This window comes from Pristiophorus japonicus, chromosome 12 (genome assembly GCF_044704955.1).
Source record: "Pristiophorus japonicus isolate sPriJap1 chromosome 12, sPriJap1.hap1, whole genome shotgun sequence".
NCBI lineage: Eukaryota > Metazoa > Chordata > Chondrichthyes > Pristiophoridae > Pristiophorus > Pristiophorus japonicus.
The window spans coordinates 170,090,172-170,107,639 of record NC_091988.1 but is presented as its reverse complement, the minus strand read 5'-3'; the positions used below and the strand labels follow the sequence as shown (position 1 = coordinate 170,107,639).

At 46.6% G+C, this 17,468-nt stretch overlaps 1 protein-coding gene across 5 annotated transcripts in view; it reads right to left on the bottom strand.

Moving 5' to 3' along the window:
* Positions 1-17,468, bottom strand: part of LOC139277046 (uridine-cytidine kinase-like 1) — a 168,954-nt gene that overhangs the window by 106,453 nt on the left and 45,033 nt on the right. The window contains exon 1 of one of the 5 annotated variants that reach the window (XM_070895055.1): positions 6,441-6,628. The exons of the other annotated variants lie outside the window; for them this stretch is intronic. Within the exon in view, the coding sequence (XP_070751156.1) occupies positions 6,441-6,508 (68 nt within the window). The 5' untranslated portion in view covers positions 6,509-6,628. Of the gene's footprint in view, positions 1-6,440; positions 6,629-17,468 lie in introns of those variants that run through there. 5 annotated transcript variants of the gene reach the window in all.

The window sequence follows — 17,468 nt, the reverse complement described above, 5'->3', positions numbered from 1 at the left end:
GCAAACATGGTTCTAAGGCTCTCCACAGTGGTGGAGGTGGTGCTCGAGTTTAAAATGGTGCACTCGATCCACTTTGAAAATGCATCGACGACTACGAGGAACATTATACCCATGAATGGGCCTGCATAGTCTACGTGCACCCGCGACCACAGTTTGGTGGGCCAGGGCCAGGGGCTTAGGGGGGGCCTCCCTGGGGGCATTACTGAGTTGGGCACAAATGGTGCACCGCCGGACGCAGAGCTCCAAGTCCGCGTCAATGCCTGGCCACCAGACGTGGGATCTGGCTATGGCCTTCATAAGGACGATCCCCGGGTGCTCACGGTGGAGCTCCCGGACAAACGCCTCTCTGCCTTGCAAGGGCATAACTACTCGGCTGCCCCACATCAGCCAGTCTGCCTTTAGTGATAGTTCATGCATGCGCCTATGGAAAGGTTTGATATCCTCAGGGCAAGCATCGCGAGCCTCTGCCCAGTCACCAGTTAAAAAACATCATTTGACTAAGGATAACGTGGGGTCGCTGGTCGTCCAGGCTCTGATTTGGCGAGCCGTCATGGGCGAACCTGTGGATTCAAAGGCATTGATTGCCATGACCATCTCACAGTCCTGTTCGTCGGACCCTTCCGTGGTCGCCAGGGGTAACCTGCTAAGCGCGTCGGCACTTAGTGCCTAGTCTGTGCCTTATTGTGTAGTCGTAAGATGCCAGCATGAATGTCCACCGCTGAATGAGCGCCGAGGCATTGGCGTTTATTGTCTTGCACTTGGATAGCAGGGACGTGAGGGGTTTGTGGTCGGTTTCTAACGCAAACTTGGCCCCAAAAAGGTATTGGTGCATCTTTTTGACACCGTATACGCACGCAAGCGCCTCCTTCTCAACCATACCGTACCCGCGCTCGGCCCGCGAAAGTGACCTGGAGGCATAAGCATGCTGTAAAATGCACCCGACCCCGTACGCTGACCCATCACATGTAAGAACTAGCTTTTTACCTGGGTCAAAAAAGGCTAAAACACTGTTGGAACATAGAAGGTTGCGTGCCTCATTGAAGACGCGTTCTTGGGACGTCCCCCCAAAATCAATCGCATCCCTTTTTGAGTAGTACGTGGAGAGGCTCCAGCAGCGTGCTCAAGTTCTGCATAAAGTTCCCAAAGTAATTGAGTAGCCCGAGAAAGGCGCGCAGTTCCGAGACATTCCGGGGACTAGGTGCCAGACGAATTGCTTCGGTTTTGGATTCTGTTGGGCGGATTCCATCAGCGGCAATTCTTCTGCCCAAAAATTCAACCTCGGGCGCGAGAAACAGACACTTGGATTTCTTAACTCTTAGGCCTACCCGATCCAATCAACTTAGTACTTCCTCCAAATTGCGGAGATGGGAGTCGGTGTCCCTGCCCGTGATGAGTATGTCATCCTGAAACACAACCGTCCCCGGGATGGACTTGAACAGACTATCCACGTTGCGCTGGAATATAGCAGCTGCCGACCTGATGCCGAATGGGCATCGATTGTACATGAAAAGGCCTCGATGTGTGTTGATGGTGGTGAATAGCTTAGACTCGTCGGTCAGTTCTTGCGTCATATACGCAGATGTGAGATCTAGTTTTGAGAAAAGTTTTCCTCCAGCCAATGTGGCAAATAAGTCCTCCACTCTGGGCGGCGGGTATTGGTCCTGTAGGGAGACTCTGTTTATGGTAGACTTGTAATCCCCACAGATTCATACGGATCCATCAGGCTTCATGACGGGGACGATGGGACTTGCCCAGTCGCTGAATTCCACGGGTGAGATAATGCCTTCCCGCAGAAGCCGGTCCAGTTCGTGTTCAATTTTTTCCCACATCACATAAGGCACAGCTCTAGCCTTGTGATGGACCGGTCTGGCATCCTGTGTGATGTAGATTTTTACTTTAGCCCCTTTTGAAGGTGCCCACACCTGGCTGAAAGAGATGTTCAAAACGAATTAGAACTGTTGAGCAGGAGGCCCGTTCCTCTGACGACATGAAGTGAACATCATCCCATTTCCAATTTAGTTTTGCCAGCCAGCTTCTCCCCAACAGGGCTGGGAGATCTCCGGGGACAATCCACAGGGGAAGTCGGTTCACCGTTCCTTTATGTGTGACTGAGAGCATGGCGCTGCCAAGGACTGGGACGATTTCTTTGGTATAGGTCCTTAGTTTGGTGTTGATCCTTGTGAGTTTTGGTCTGTTGCTTTTGTGCGGCCACAGCTGTTCAAATTGTTGGACGCTCATGAGAGAATGACTAGCTCCCGTGTCCAGTTCCATGTTGACGGGTATCCCATTGAGTAGGACCCTCATCATTATTGGAGGCGTCTTGTTGTAAGAACAGTGGACATTGATCATGTTGACCCGCTGTACCTTGGTGTCCCAGGCACTGTCCCCACCTCTTCTGGTCCGCTTTCCGACCCTTCCGATTCGTATACCAGCCGAGCTGCTGCTTTTCTGCACATGCGAGCCAGATGCCCTGTATAGTTGCAGTTTCTGCAAACAGCATGCTGAAATCGACACCCCCTTGTTGAGTGCCTCCCCCCACATCTCCAGCACAGACCGCTTCCATTGTTTCCGAAGGATGAGCTGCATCTAGCTGATCTCTCTTGAGCTTTTCTCAATCTGTAGTTGATTGCTCGCATTGTGGGTTGATGAGGTGTGAACAGCCGTTCATGTGGCCCTTGATGGCTTCTGGCGCCACTGCCTGCTGTTGAAGGCCTGCTCTCCTGCCTTTGTCTGTGTGTGGGGGTAGCGGCTTGTTTCACGCTGTGAATCCCTTGTTCCGATGTTTCGTTAGTTGTCGTACCCGCAGTATAGATCAACCTCGTTTCTTCTTCTCCTGCCAAGAATGTCTGTGCGACCAGTGCTGCTGCCTCTAGGGTCAAGTTCTTGGTCTCTAAGCTTTCGGAATATGCCTGTGTGGCCTATTCCTTCAATAAAAAAGTCTCTCAGTGCTTCTCTCCTTAGTTCATCGGAGAACTCACATAAACTAGCCAGCCTCCAAAATTCCGCCACAAAGTCGGGTATGCTCTGGCCCACACAGTGGGGCCAAGTTTCGGCCTGAGTTACTCTTGTTTTTTTGGAGCAACTGGTTTAGAATGGAGTATCTTAGAAATTGCAATTCTCGGCATATAGTTTGCTCCAGTTCTTGTCAGTTAGAACAGTTTCAGTTTGGAACAGATTTTTTTTTTTCAAAAGGGGGCGTGTCCGGCCACTTACGCCCGTTTTGAAAGTTTAGGCAGTGAAAACATACTCCAAACTAACTTAGAATGGAGTAAGTGTAGATTTTTGTACGCTCAGAAAAACTTTACCTACACTTAGAAAATCAGGCGTAGGTTACAAATCAGGCATCGGGAATGGGTTTAAAGGGAAGTTTACAAACATTAAACACTTCAGTTTTACAAATAAAGAGCCATCATCAATAATAAATGATAAATAAATCAATAAATCAATGATAAATAAATCAATAAATCATCCAAATCAATCAAAAAAAATTAATAAAATTTAAAAAATCAATAAATAAAACATTTTCTACTTACCGACTGCAGCACCGGGAGCCTTCCAACAGCGTGCTGGGATGCCGCCCCCCAGTGTGTCTCTGTCAGTGTCTCTATCTCTCTGTCTGTGTGTGTCTCTCACTCTCTATCAGTGTCTGTGTTTCTGACAGCGAGGGGAGGGGGAGTAGGGGGGTTGAGGGATGGGCAGGGGGAGGGAGAGGGAGGGGAGAGAGGAGAGGGAGGCTGAACGGGCCGAGCCCAACCGGGCCCAAGACTTGAATTAAAGGTAGGTGGTCGGCGGGGTGGGTCGGGTCCAGGGGCGGGGTCGGGTCCGCGGAGGGGATTCGGTACGGGTCCGGGGGTGGGAGTGGGAGCTGGGTCGGGGGGGGGGGGTGGGGGTCGGGTCGGGTTCGGGGGGGGGTGTAGTGGGAGTCTGTTCAGGTCCGGTCCAGGGGCGGAGGGGGGGGGGAAAGCGGGGGTCGGGGTGGGTCCGGGAAGGGGGGGGGGGTTTGGGTCTGGTCCAGGGGTGGGGTCGGGTCCGGTCTGGGGGCGGGGGGGGGAGGGGGTAGTGGGAGTCTGTTTAGGTCCGGTTCAGGGGCGGGAGGGCTGCGCGGGGGGGGGGGGGAGTGGGAGCGGGAATCGAGTGGGGTCGGCTCCGGGGGGGGGGAGCGGGGGCTGGGTCCAATCTGGGGGGGGAGGGGAAGGAGTGGGATTGGGATTGGGAGTCGAGTCCGGTCGGGTCCAGGTGGGGGGGGGGGAGCGGTGGTGGGGTCTGGTCCGGGGCGGGGGGGAGCGGGGGTCGGGTCTGGGGGCGGGGGGCGGGAGGGGTGTGGGGAGCGGGAGTCGAGTCAGGTCGGGGGGGGGGGTGGGTCATGTCCTGGGGGGGGGGGGGGGCGGGTAGTGGCAGTCTGTTTAGGTCCGGTCTGGAGGCGGAGGCGAGGCGAGGCGGAGTGGGAGTGGGAGTGGAGTTGGGTCGGGTCCGGGGGCCGGGAAAGGGGGAAGCGGGGGTCGGGTCCGGTCCGGGGTGGGGGGGGGGGAGTGGGAGCGGGACTCGAGTCGGGTCCGTGGCTGGGGAGGGGGTCGGGTCCGGGGGCGGGGGAGCAGGAGTTGAGTCGGGTCAGGTCCGGGGACGGGGGGGTGTGGGGAGTGGGAGTTGAGTCAGGTCGGGGGGGTGGGTCGGGTCCGGGGTCCGGTCCAGCGGCTGGGGTGGGGGTAGTGGGAGTCTGTTCAAGTCCGGTCCGGGGCGGAGGGGGGGCGGGGAAGCGGGGATCGGGTCGGGTCGGAGGCGGGGGGCAGGAGTCGGGGGGGGAGCGTGGGGGGAGTCGAGTCGGGTCAGGATAAAGCAGGAGCTGGGCGTGGGAAGTGCAGCCTGATCCACGCAGCCCCAGTGAGCCCATTTGGCCAGGGCTAGAGGCGGCGTGCTTGGGCCCCTCCCACACAGTTTTGGACGCCTGGAACTACTGCACATGCGTGCCCACTGTAGCGTGCCTGTGCAATGGTCCCAGCACTATTTTCAGCGCATGGACCTGGCTTCTCCCCCCACAGCTCGTCCTGCGCCGCACCCAGCTCCAGAGGACCTGAAGGAAGCCGGAGAATCAGTAAGTATTTTCTAGGCGCACTTTCTGGCGCGAAAAACGGGCGTCCAGGTCGGGGCTGCGCTGTTCTAGGTGCCGCCCGAAACTTGGGCCTAGCGTCTGTAGTTGTAGAACCTGTGTCTGGCGATGTGTAGGCTGCTCGCTGGCTTCAGGTGGTCTCTCACCAGTTTGCTCAACTCCTCAAACGACTTGCTTGCTGGTTTCTCGGGTGCCAGCAGATCCTTCATTAAGGCGTATGTTTTCGAGCCACAGCTGGTCAAGAGATGGGCTCTTCTCTTGTCTGCCTTATCGTCGCCCAACCAGTCTTTGGTTACAAAGCTTTGCTGGAGCCTTTCTATAAAGTCCTCCCAATTGTGTCCAGCACTGTATTTCTCATCTGAGCCGTTGGTCGCCATTCTGTGGATTCTGTGATCCCGTAACTCTTCACCACTGTAAAGTCCTGACCCTGCAGTACAGACTTACACGAGGCACATGCTGAAGTCAAGATCACTCTGGACCTGCACCTTTATTTCACAGCTCTCGAGTGCCACACTTGCCTGAGACCTGCCTTTATATACCTGTGTGGAATAGGTATGCAGTGTCTCCTGCAAGTGCCACCCCTGGTGGTAAAGTATGCTTGTGGTTACAGGTCATATCTAGTTACAGTCATGTATAGCATGGTAAGATACAGTTATATACAGTAGTGTGAGATACATGACAGTATGTCCACTGAAGGGAGCAAAGGTGGGGAGCAACAGAAACAGTAGCAAGAGCAGAAACCCAATCGCAGCAGCTATTCTTATGTAACGCCCTATGACACCAGCTCATACAGCCAGCTCGCATCGCATTTCGAAAACAAGGTTGCCCTGTGCCTATACGTGGAATATCATTTCGAACATTTTATCATAGTCAAGATGATGCCCCTCTCATGCCAACTAAAACATTGTTTTATTGTTCATTTTATTCCCTTCTACCCCCCCCACCTCCCCACCCCCCACCAACTCAAGAACGTGCAGAAGCTCACCAAAATCTCAGCAGTTATGCTGTAACAGTATCATAATACTGCTCATAGTTTGGATGTTTTGCTCTCTAGTTAGAATCAATTTACACTGACCACAGGCTGGCAATATCCCCCACCCCTCACTGACAATACATTTAACTTGATTTTTAAAAACTCATTGAACATGAAGGACCCTATAGAAATCCACACAACAAAATAATTAATTGAATTACCTGATGTCTCACTTTGTTTATAATTTTCAACTGACATGATAAACCAGCAACAGCAAATGTGACAGCACAAGAGGAGTCGCAGGGAACAGCTGCACGCCCAAAATACAACAAATCACACCAAAGAAATGAAAGAAATGCTTACCTCCTATCCGACCTCAGAGACCAGCATCCAGATATCCTGGCACCAGAGTAAACAGGGAGCAAGCTCATGCTAATTGCAGTGGGGTTGTTTGTAGGAACTGTATTGCCGTGCACTGTGCTGCTGTATACTGAATTCTGGGCTTTTATTTCAGTGCTGTAGTCCTGCACTAAGGCAGCTCACTGGCTAGCTTTTCCATGGGCTTTATTACAAATGTTGTGTGAAACTGGGAAATGAAACTAAGAAAGAAAGTGAAACTGATGGTTTCCTTTTCTGTTAAAAGGAGTGAGGAGCAATGGCTCTCAATGCAACTGCAGTCAAAACACACAAGAGGATAATGTATCCCAGAGATTAAGTTCATTACCTGGTATTAATAGCAATCTCTTCGTATAAGACCCTTGACACTCTGCCCAGTTTGATGTAAGCAGTCATCTGCATATGACATTTGGCTGCAATGGGTCATTTGAGGAAGATAATGGACTAGAGTATGACTAAAATAAATAATTTGAAGTCACAATTTAATTGTTCAATTTAAAGAACTTTTGCTGTTTAATGTAGAATTCACCATCTCGTAATAGGCTTTAATTGCGGTCTCCCAAATAAAACCACTGTGAACTACCTAGTGTATTTTATAGCATTACGTCAGGCAATTCCTTTAGGAGCCCTGAGCATGCATAACTAAATTCATGAAGCACCCTGTAGCACACCACCCTGTAGCACAGCATGCAATCATTCAACAGACATCTGGCTCAGTGACTTCAAATCCAATAAGTACACATTGCACTGAAGGCTTTGCTTTTTAATGTTAAGGGGACAAATCCACAACAACCATTACAATGTACACCACAAATATATGAAAGTGAAATTGCTCCAATTTCTAAATTTAACTGTGCCTGAATAGTTGAAACACTGGGAAGTAGCCTCAACATTCAGCTTAATACACATATTTTCCTAATGTCACAATGTAATGTCATCATGGAGTCAACAGTAGTTGTTGAAGAATGGAATTAAGCTAGAAATAGTGACCAATGTTCAATGAAAGACAGAAAATTAAAAGCATGGCAAAACTCCATGTAATAGACTTGTTAGCAAAACTGAAGCCCATGGGATTAAAGGGCCACTTGCAGGATGGATATGAAATTGGCCAAGAGACAGAAAGCTGAGAATAGTGGTGAAAGATTGTTTTTCAGACTGGAGGGAAGTATACCGTGATGTTTCCAAAGGATCGGTATTCGGACCACTACTCTTTTTGATATATATTAATGAGTAGACAGGGCATAATTTCAAAGTTTTCAGATGATATGAAATTTGAAAATATAGTAAACAGTGAAGAGGATAGTAAAAGACTTCAGAAGGACATGGGCAGACTGGTAAAATGGGCAGATACATTGCAGATGCAATTTAATGCAGAGAAGTGTGAAGTGATGCATTTTCGTAGGCAGAATGAGGTGAGGCAATATAAACTAAATGGTACAATTTATGTACATACACCTGGGGATATATCTTTGAAGATGGCAGGACATTGAGAAGACTGTTAAAAAAATATTCGATCCTTGACTTTATAAATAGAGGTTAGAATATCAAAGCAAGAAAGCTATGCTAAACCTTTGTAAGACACTGATTGGGTTCCCAGCTGGAGTATTGTGGCCAATTCTGGGCACCACACTTTAGAAAGGCTGTCCAGACCTTAGAGAAGGTGCAGAAGATTTACTAGAATGGTACCACTGATACGGGACTTCAGTTATGTGTTGAGAATAGAGAAGCTGGAGTTCGCCTTCGAGCAGAGAAGGTTATGGGGAGATTTAATAGAGGTGCTGAAAATCATGATGGATCTTGATATTTAAATGCTGCAGTCGGTAAGTAGAAAATGTTTTATTTATTGATTTTTAAATTTTTTTAATTTTTTATTAATTTTTTAAAATTGATTTATTGGTTGATTTATTGATGTATTTATCATTTATTATTGATGATGGCTCTTTATTTGTAAAACTGAAGTGTTTAATGTTTGTAAACTTCCCTTTAAACCCCTCCCCCCCCACATTCCCTAAGCCTGATTTATAACCTACGCCTGATTTTCTAAGTGCAGACATGGTTTTTCTGAGCATACAAAAATCTACACTTACTCCATTCTAAGTTAGTTTGGAGTATGTTTTCACTGCTTAAACTTTCAAAACGGGCATAAGTGGCCGGACACGCCCCCTTTTGAAAAAAAAAAATCTGTTCCAAACTGAAACTGTTCTAACTGACTAGAACTGGAGCAAACTATATGCCGAGAATTGCAATTTCTAAGATACTCCATTCTAAACCAGTTGCTCCAAAAAAACAGGAGCAACTCAGGCCCGAACTTGGGCCCATTGTGTTTACAGCTGCTGAACCAAAAAATCATTGATAGTTTTTACAGCATCTTTGCTGTGCTTAATTTTAATACCAGAGCAACTGCCAGCTACAAATCAACCAATATATCGTCTATGATTAGCACAACAGGAAAACCTGTTGGAACACTTTATAATCAAACAAGATCCACCTGGTTTTAAATTATAAGAATTTCTATATTCACCATTTTACTATGAATTTGTAGTGAGGAAAAGGTCACTGCACTGCAATTTAAAAAATGCTGAAGCATTTGTATTCTAAGATTTATCATATTCGCCTTTAAGTGAAACAAGCACATGAACCTGGCTGAAATCCAAATCTAATTTTGCCGAAAGGTCATCGACCTAAAACAGCAACTCTGTTCCACTCTCCACAGTTGGCTTGCTGACTATTTCCAGCATTTTCTGTTTTTATTTCTAATTAACTCAGATTCTGTTTACCAAGACCTATTTGGTTAAAGTTGCTTCCATCCGACAGTAAAAGACACATAATAAACAGGCCAGTGCCACATGTCCTATTTCAATGTCCCACTTTGTGGGCTAAGGAATAATAGAGGCTTTACATGGGGAGATAGAATTACATAGACCGTACAGCTCAAAACAGGCTATTTGGGCCAACTGATCCGTGCCAGTGTTTATGCTCCACACAAGCCTCCTCCCACCCTTCTTCATCTAACCCTATCAGCATAACCTTCTATTCCTTTCACCCTCATGTGTTTATCGAGCTTCCCCTTAAATGCGTCTATGTTAGTCGCCTCAACTATGCCTTCTGGTAGCAACTTCCACATTCTAACTACTCACTGGGTGAAGAAGTTTCTCCTGTACAGGTATTACCTATTGGATTTAGTAATGACTTTCTTATAATTATGGTCACCAGTTTTGGTCTCTTCCACAAGTTAAAACATCTCGACGTCTACCCTATCAAACTCTTTTGTAATCTTAAAGACTTCTATCAGGTCAGCCTTCAGCCTTCTCTTTCCTAAAAAAAAAGAGCCCCAGCCTGTTCAATCATTCCCAAATGGTGTTACCTCTCAGTTCTAGTATCATCCTTGCAGGAGTAGGCCATCTAGCCCCTCGAGCCTGCTCTGCCATTCAACAAGATCATGGCTGATCTGGCTGTGGACTCAGCTCCACTTACCCGCCCGTTCCCCGTAACCCTTAATTCCCTTATTGGTTAAAAATCTATCTATCTGTGATTTGAATACATTCACTGAGCTAGCCTCAACTACTTCCTTGGGCAGAGAATTCCACAGATTCACAACCCTCTGGGAGAAGAAATTTCTTCTCAACTCGGTTTTAAATTGGCTCCCCTGTATTTTGAGGCTGTGCCCCCTAGTTCTAGTCTCCCCGACCAGTGGAAACAACCTCTCTGCTTCTATCTTGTCTATCCCTTTCATTATTTTAAATGTTTCCATAAGATCACCCCTCATCCTTCTGAACTCCAACAAGTAAAGACCCAGTCTACTCAATTTATCATCATAAGGTAACCCCCTCATCTCCGGAATCAGCCTAGTGAATCGTCTCTGTACCCCCTCCAAAGCTAGTATATCCTTCCTTAAGTAAAGTGACCAAAACTGCACGCAGTACTCCAGGTGCGGCCTCACCAATACCCTATACAGTTGCAACAGGACCTCCCTGCTTATAGGAACATCTCTTTTGCACCTTCTCCAGTGCCTCTACATCCTTTTATAATATGGAGACCAGATCTGCCCAAAGTACTTCAAGTGTGGTCTCACCAAGGTGCTATACAAGTTTAACATAACTTCTCTGCCATTTAATAATATCACTCTAGAAGTGAACCCCAGTGCTTTGTTTGCTTTTTTTATGGCTTTATTAATCTGCGTCAGTGCTTTTAATGATTTGTGTATCTGTACCCATAGATCCCTTTAGATCCTCTACCTCATTTAGAATCATATTTTCCAAGGAGTATGTGGCCTCTTTATTTTTTTCTACCAAAGTGCACCAGATTGAGACATTCCAGAATAAATCTTTTAATCATTTGCAGGGTATATTTACCGGTAGATTTACATTCAGAATTATTAAACAGTCCGAGAACTGTAGGTTTGTTATTTTGCTCTAAAATTCAGCAGTTGAATGTTTTAAACTTATTTATGCAAGTATATGCTAAACAACTGAAAATGTCTTGATTTTGAATATTAAGGAAATTCAAAGCTTGGTTAACTACTGTACAACATTGAGTTAACTTTGGCAACATTTGGGATAAGTTAACATGAAAAACTTTTTAAAGGGCGCATGAGCGTCAGGGAGCGAGGTAAAAAAAACAGTGAGGTCTGCACAAGGGAAGGAGCTGATTGGTGAGTAGGTGGTGATTTATTTTGGTTAAGTTAGTTAATAGTCTATTAAATAGAGGCATGACAGGGCACCACAGTCCCATGGAATGCACATCTTGTATCATGTGGGAACTTTCCTTGTCCTGGACAACCACATGTGCAGGAAGTGTTGTCAGCTGGAGGAGCTCAAGCTCTGGGTTTTAGAGCTTGAGCAGCAGCTGACATCACTGCGATACATTCGTGAGGCCGAGAGCTATGTAGATAGCACGTTTCAAGAGATGTTCACCCCGCACCGTAAGAGTGTACAGGCAGAGAGGGAATGGGTGACCGCCAGACGGACAAGGAGGACCAGGCAGGCAGTGCAGAAGCCCCCGAGTGCATCTCACTCTCTAACCGGCTGGTGAGGACAATGGTTCCTCTGGGGAGTACAGCCAGAACTAAGTCCACGGCACTACAGGTGGCTCAGCTGTACAGAGAGGGAGGAAGAAGATCGGGAAAGCAAAGGTGATAGGGAATTCAATAGTTAGGGGAACAGACAGGCATTTCTGCGGCCGCAGACGTGATTCCAGGATGGTATGTTGCCTCCCTGGTGCCAGGGTCAAGGATATCACTAAGCAGCTGCAGAACATTCTAAGGGGGAGGGTGAACAGTCAGAGGTCGTGATCCATTTCGGTATCAACGACATAGGTAAAAAGAGGAATGAGGTCCTGCAGGCAGATATTAGGGAGCTAGGAAAGAAATTAAAAAGCAGGACCTCAAAGGTAGTATTCTGCAGATTACTCCCGAGCTAGTGAGTATAGAAATAGAAGGATAGAGTAGATGAATGTGTGGCTGGTGAGATGGTGCAAGAGGGAGGGCTTTAGATTCCTGGGACATTGGGACCGGTTCTGGGGGAGCTGGGACCTCTATAAGCCGGGTGGGTTGCACCTCAACAGAGCTGGGACCAATATCCTCGCAGGGAGGTTTGCTAGTGCTGTTGGGGAGGGTTTCAATTAATTTGGTAGGGGGATGGGCACCAAGATGTAGCATTAGAAAGGAGAAACAAGGTGCACAAAGGATTGGAAGAGTTACATAGCACTAGAGTAAGAAATAGTATAGTATTAGGTGGGGTCAGATTGAGAGAGAATACAAGAAGGTCTAAGATAGGTTTACAGTGTATATGTATAAACGCACAAAGCATGGTAATTAAGGTTGGTGAGCTGCAGGCACAAATAGCCACATGGAAATATGATGTTGTGGTGATAACAGAGACCTGGCTCAAAAAAGGGCAGGATTGTGCCCTACATAGTCCTGGATATAAGGTGTTCAGAAAAGATAGGAAAGGAAAGAATGGAGATGGGGTGGCAGTATTGATGAAGGAGAATATAACAGTGCTGGAGAGAGAGGATGTCCTGGAGGGGTCAAGGACAGAATCTATTTAGTTAGAATTAAGAAACAATAGAGGGGCCATTTCCCTACTAGGTGCATTCAAGAGGCCACCAACTACTGGGAAGGATATAGAAAAGCAAATTTGGAGGGAAATTTCAGAGAGGTGCAAGTACTATAGAGTAGTGATAATGGGGGACTTCAACTATCCTAATCTAGACTGGGATAGTAATAATGTAAAGTGCAGAGAGGGGGAAGAATTTCTGAAGTGTGTTCAGGATAACTTTCTTGATCAGTACATTTCTGACCCATGGAGGAAGGAGGCATTGCTGGATCTGGTTCTGGGGTCAAGTGGAGCAAGAATCAGTAGAGGAACATTTAGGGAACAGTAATCATAATATCATAAGATTTAGATTAGCTATGGAAATTGACAGGGAGCAATCTAGAGTAAAAATACTTAACTGGAGGAAGGCCAATATCAGTGGGTTGAGAATGGATGGCAGACAAAACTGTAATTGAATAATGGGCTGCCTTTAAAGAGATGTTTCGGGTACAGTCGAGGTACATTTCCACGAGGGGGAAACCAAAGTCAGAGCTCCCTGGATGACGAAAGAGATAGAGAGTAAGATGAACCAGAAAAAGGGGGCATATGACAGGTGTTAGGTTGAGAGTACAAGTAAGAACCAGGCTGAATATAGAAAGTTCAGAGGGGAAGTAAAAAAGGAAATAAGAGGGGCAAAGAGAGAGTGTGAGAATAGACTGGCAGCTAACATAAAAGGAATTTCAAAAATTTTCTATAGCATATAAATAGTAAATGGGGAGTAAGAGGAGGGGGTGAGGCCAATTAGGAACCAAAAAGAAGACCTACGCATGGTGCAGAGGGCAAGGCTGAGGTATTAAATTAGTACTTTGCATCTGTCTTTACCAAGGAAGAAGATGCTGCCAAAGTCATAATGAAAGAGGAGGTAGTTAAGATACTGGATGGGATAAAAATTGAGGAGCTACTAGAAAGTACTTAAAGTAGATGAGTCACCAGGACCAGATGGGATGCATCCTAGGATGCTGAGAGAAGTAAAGGTGGAAATTGTGGAGTTACTGGCCATAACCTCCCAATCCTCCTTAGATATGGGGGTGGTGCCAGAGGACTGGAGAACTGCAAATGTTACATCCTTGTTGAAAAAAATGGTATAAAGATAAACCCAGCAACTACAGTTTAACCTCGGCAGTGGGGAAGCTATTCGAAACGATAATCCGGAACAAAATTAACAGTCACTTGGACAAGTATGGATTAATTAAGGAAAGCCAGCACGGATTTGTTAAAGGCAAATTGTGTTTAACTAACTTGATTGAGTTTTTGATGAGGTAACAGAGAGGGGTTTATGGGGGCAATGTGGTTGATGTGGTGCACATAGACTTCCAAAAGGTGTTTGATAAAGTGCCACATAATAGGCTTGCCAGCAAAGTTGAAGCCCATGGAATAAAAGGGATGGTGACAGCATGGTTGCAAAATTGGCTAAGTGACAGGAAACAGAGAGTAGTGGTGAATGGTTGTTTTTCAGACAGGAAGAAGGTACAAAGTGGTGTTCCCCAGGGGTCAGTACTGAGACCACTACTTTTCTTAATATATATTAATGACTTGGACTTGGGTGTACAGGGCACAATTTCAAAATTGGCAGATGACACAAAACTTGGCAGTATAGTGAACAGTGAGGAGGATAATAGAAACATAGAAAATAGGTGAAGGAGTAGGCCATTCAGCCCTCCAAGCCTGCACCACCATTCAATATGATCATGGCTGAGCATGCAACTTCAGTACCCCATTCCTGCTTTCTCTCCATACCCCTTGATCCATTTAGCCGTAAGGGCCACGTCTAACTCCCTTTTGAATATATTTAATGAACTGGCCTCAACAACTTTCTGTGGTCGAGAATTCCACAGGTTCACAATTCTCTGAGTGAAGAAGTTTCTCCTCATCTCAGTCCTAAATGGCTTACCCCTTATCCTTTGTCTGAGACCCCTGGTTCTGGACTTCCCCAGCATCGGGAACATTCTTCTTGCATCTAACCTGTCCAAGACATTTATGTCCTCTTGCAGTCATAATGATAAACTGCAAGAGGACATAGACAGGCTGGTGGAATGGGTGGGCAAGTAACAGATGAAATTTAACACAGAAAAGTGCGAAGTGATACATTTTGGTAGGAAGAATGAGGAAAGGCAATATAAACTAAATGGTACAATTTTAAAGAGGGTGTATGAACAGAGTGACCTGGGATATATGTGCACAAATCGTTGAAAGTGGCAGGACACGTTGAGAAAGTGGTTATAAAAACATATGGGATCCTGGGCTTCATAAATGGAGACATAGAGTACAAAAGCAAGGAAGTTCTGATGAACCTTTATGAAACACTGGTCAGACCTCAAGGAGGAGTATTCTGTCCAAATCTGGGTACTGCACTTTAGGAAGGATGTGAAGGCCTTAGAAGGTGCAGAAAAGATTTACAAGAATGGCTCCAGGGATGAGGGACTGGAGAAGCTGGGTTTATTCTCCTTAGAGCAGAGAAGGTTGAGAGGAGGTTTTATAGAGGTGTTCATGAGGGGTCTAGACAAAGTAGAGAGAGGAAGTGTTCCCATTAGCAGTAGGGTCAAGAACCAGAGGACATAAGATTTAAGGTGTTTGGGTGAAGAACCAAAGGTGACATGAGGAAAAACTTATTTATGCAGTGAGTGGTTGGGATCTGGAATGCATTGCCTGAGAGGGTGGTGGAGGCAGATTAAATCGTGGTTTTCAAAAGGGAATTGGATAAGTACGTGAAGGAAAAAAATTGGCATGGTTACGGGGAAAGGGCGGGGAGTGGGACTAGTTGATGTGCTCTTTTAGAGAGCTGGCATGGGCTCGATGGGCCGAATGGCCTCCTACTGTGCTGTAACCATTCTATGGGCTAGACTTTCCACTTGGTGACTAAGGCCCCAAAAAATGGACCTTTAATGATTTTCCACTCGGCCTTACCCCGGCGATGTCAAATGGGTGATGTGATTTCTCGGCGATCTCACGATCGCCCAAAGAAAACGGAAGTGAATGAAAAAAAAAGCTTCCCTAGCAATGCTATACTGCGCATGTGTAGCTTGATTTTTTTTTTCCAGGTTGATGCTCCTTCCCGCATTTTGGGAGGTCAGGGGTCATCACACATGCTCAAAAGCTCTGTGAGGATCGGGGAGAGAGAGAGAGAGAGAGAGAGAGGAGAAAGCATTTTGTGGTCTGATTTATCTGATATTAATCGACATGGAGGGATCAGTTGAGAGGCGTAGGGCCAAGCCCTTCAGCGAGGAGGCCAATGAGGCCCTCGTGAATGTTGTCAGCAACAGGTGGGAGAATCTGACATGGGGTGGGCATGGGAAACCTCCATCCCGTGCATATCGAAGGATTTGGTCTGACATTGCCGACGTAGTCACGCCGGCCTCGAATGAAACACGCACACCGGACCAGTGCCGCAAAAGGTGGAACAGCCTACTGGCAGCTGCAAGAGTAAGTTGAAATTTATATTTATGTATTATTTAATGATCTAAATAGTAACTAGAATCTGCAATGTTATTTGGTTACATTTAAACATAACTAAATTATGAATAAATTTGGTTACATTTAAACATAACTAAATTATGAATAAATTTGGTTACATTTAAACATAACTAAATTATGAATAAATGTATGCAACCCAGCATAAAGTTAAATGTTGTAGTGTGAAATATGCAACGTAGTGCTAATTTGTAATAGAACATTTAAATCTGTCAGTCTTAAATGTCTTCAGTGTCTTAAACTGCCGGATCCATTTGCTTATGCCGTGCAATGTTTACAGAAGAAGATCTCGATCAATAATCGGGAGCATCGCAGGACGGGCGGGGGTTCTGCCATGATGCACAGTTTAAGTGCTTACGAGGAGCTCGCGGTGGCCTTGGTGGGGCCAGAAAGCCATTCGGTCACATCCCGTGGTGTGGCCGAACCCACCCTTGAGACATGTGAGTAATGAGAAATGTGCATTGTGCAATGTGTGAATAATTAGTAAATACTGAAAATATCGTAGTTACGCATGTAATGTTATGCAATTAAAATGTAATTTGATGTTATGCAATGACAATGTAATGTTATGCAATTATAATATAATCTGATATATAATTGTGATGTACTATAGATCTTCGAATGAGGTCATGTTAAACCTTGTGATCACTTGTGCATATGGGGTAATGGAAAGCATTGCAATGTTTTGAGTTCGAGAAAAATTGTAATGCAATGATTTGAATTGTTAAACGTTGTTTATCAAATTAAAGGTCAAGTGGTCGTGGAGTCCACTGCCACTGAACCGTCTCCAACATTGCAGGAGGATGAAGAAGAAGAGGAGCCACTGCAGACTGCTGCTGCTGTACTTCAGCAGCAGGAGGAGGAGTTGGAGGAGGAGACGGAAGAAGAAGAGATTTTTTTTGTGAGGGGGAGGGGGAACAACCTGTGGCCATCTCGGTTGAGATGGAAGAAACACCGGGACCAAGCGGTGTGCAGGTGGCGACGCCAAGGTGCGTCATATTTCCCTGTACAGGGAGACGATCACGATTGGTCGCGACCTTATCCAGGGGTTCGCGGGATTCTCTGCGAACTGGAGCCAGTTCTCTGCGAACTGGAGCCAGTTTCTAGCATCTTGGAGCGAGTTCTTCCAGAACTTCTCTAACTGGTCTTCTGAGCAGTCACAGACTGCAAGGGAGACCTTGGAGGCTATTCAGCAGCAGACAGCCGCAACCAATGCCCTACGGCATGCGTTGCTGGCTGGACATGGCGCTGCACCCCAAGGTGTTGTGTCTGCTCGCAGCAACACCCCAAGCACGCAAGCAAGTATGGAGGGCACCGTTCCTCCGGACTCGGAAGTAGAGCCTCAGGCTTCCACTTCCTCTCTGTCACCTCCACCACGGCAGGAAGTCTTGACATCCCACTCTGCACGACGTCTTGGTGTCGGTCTGCGTAG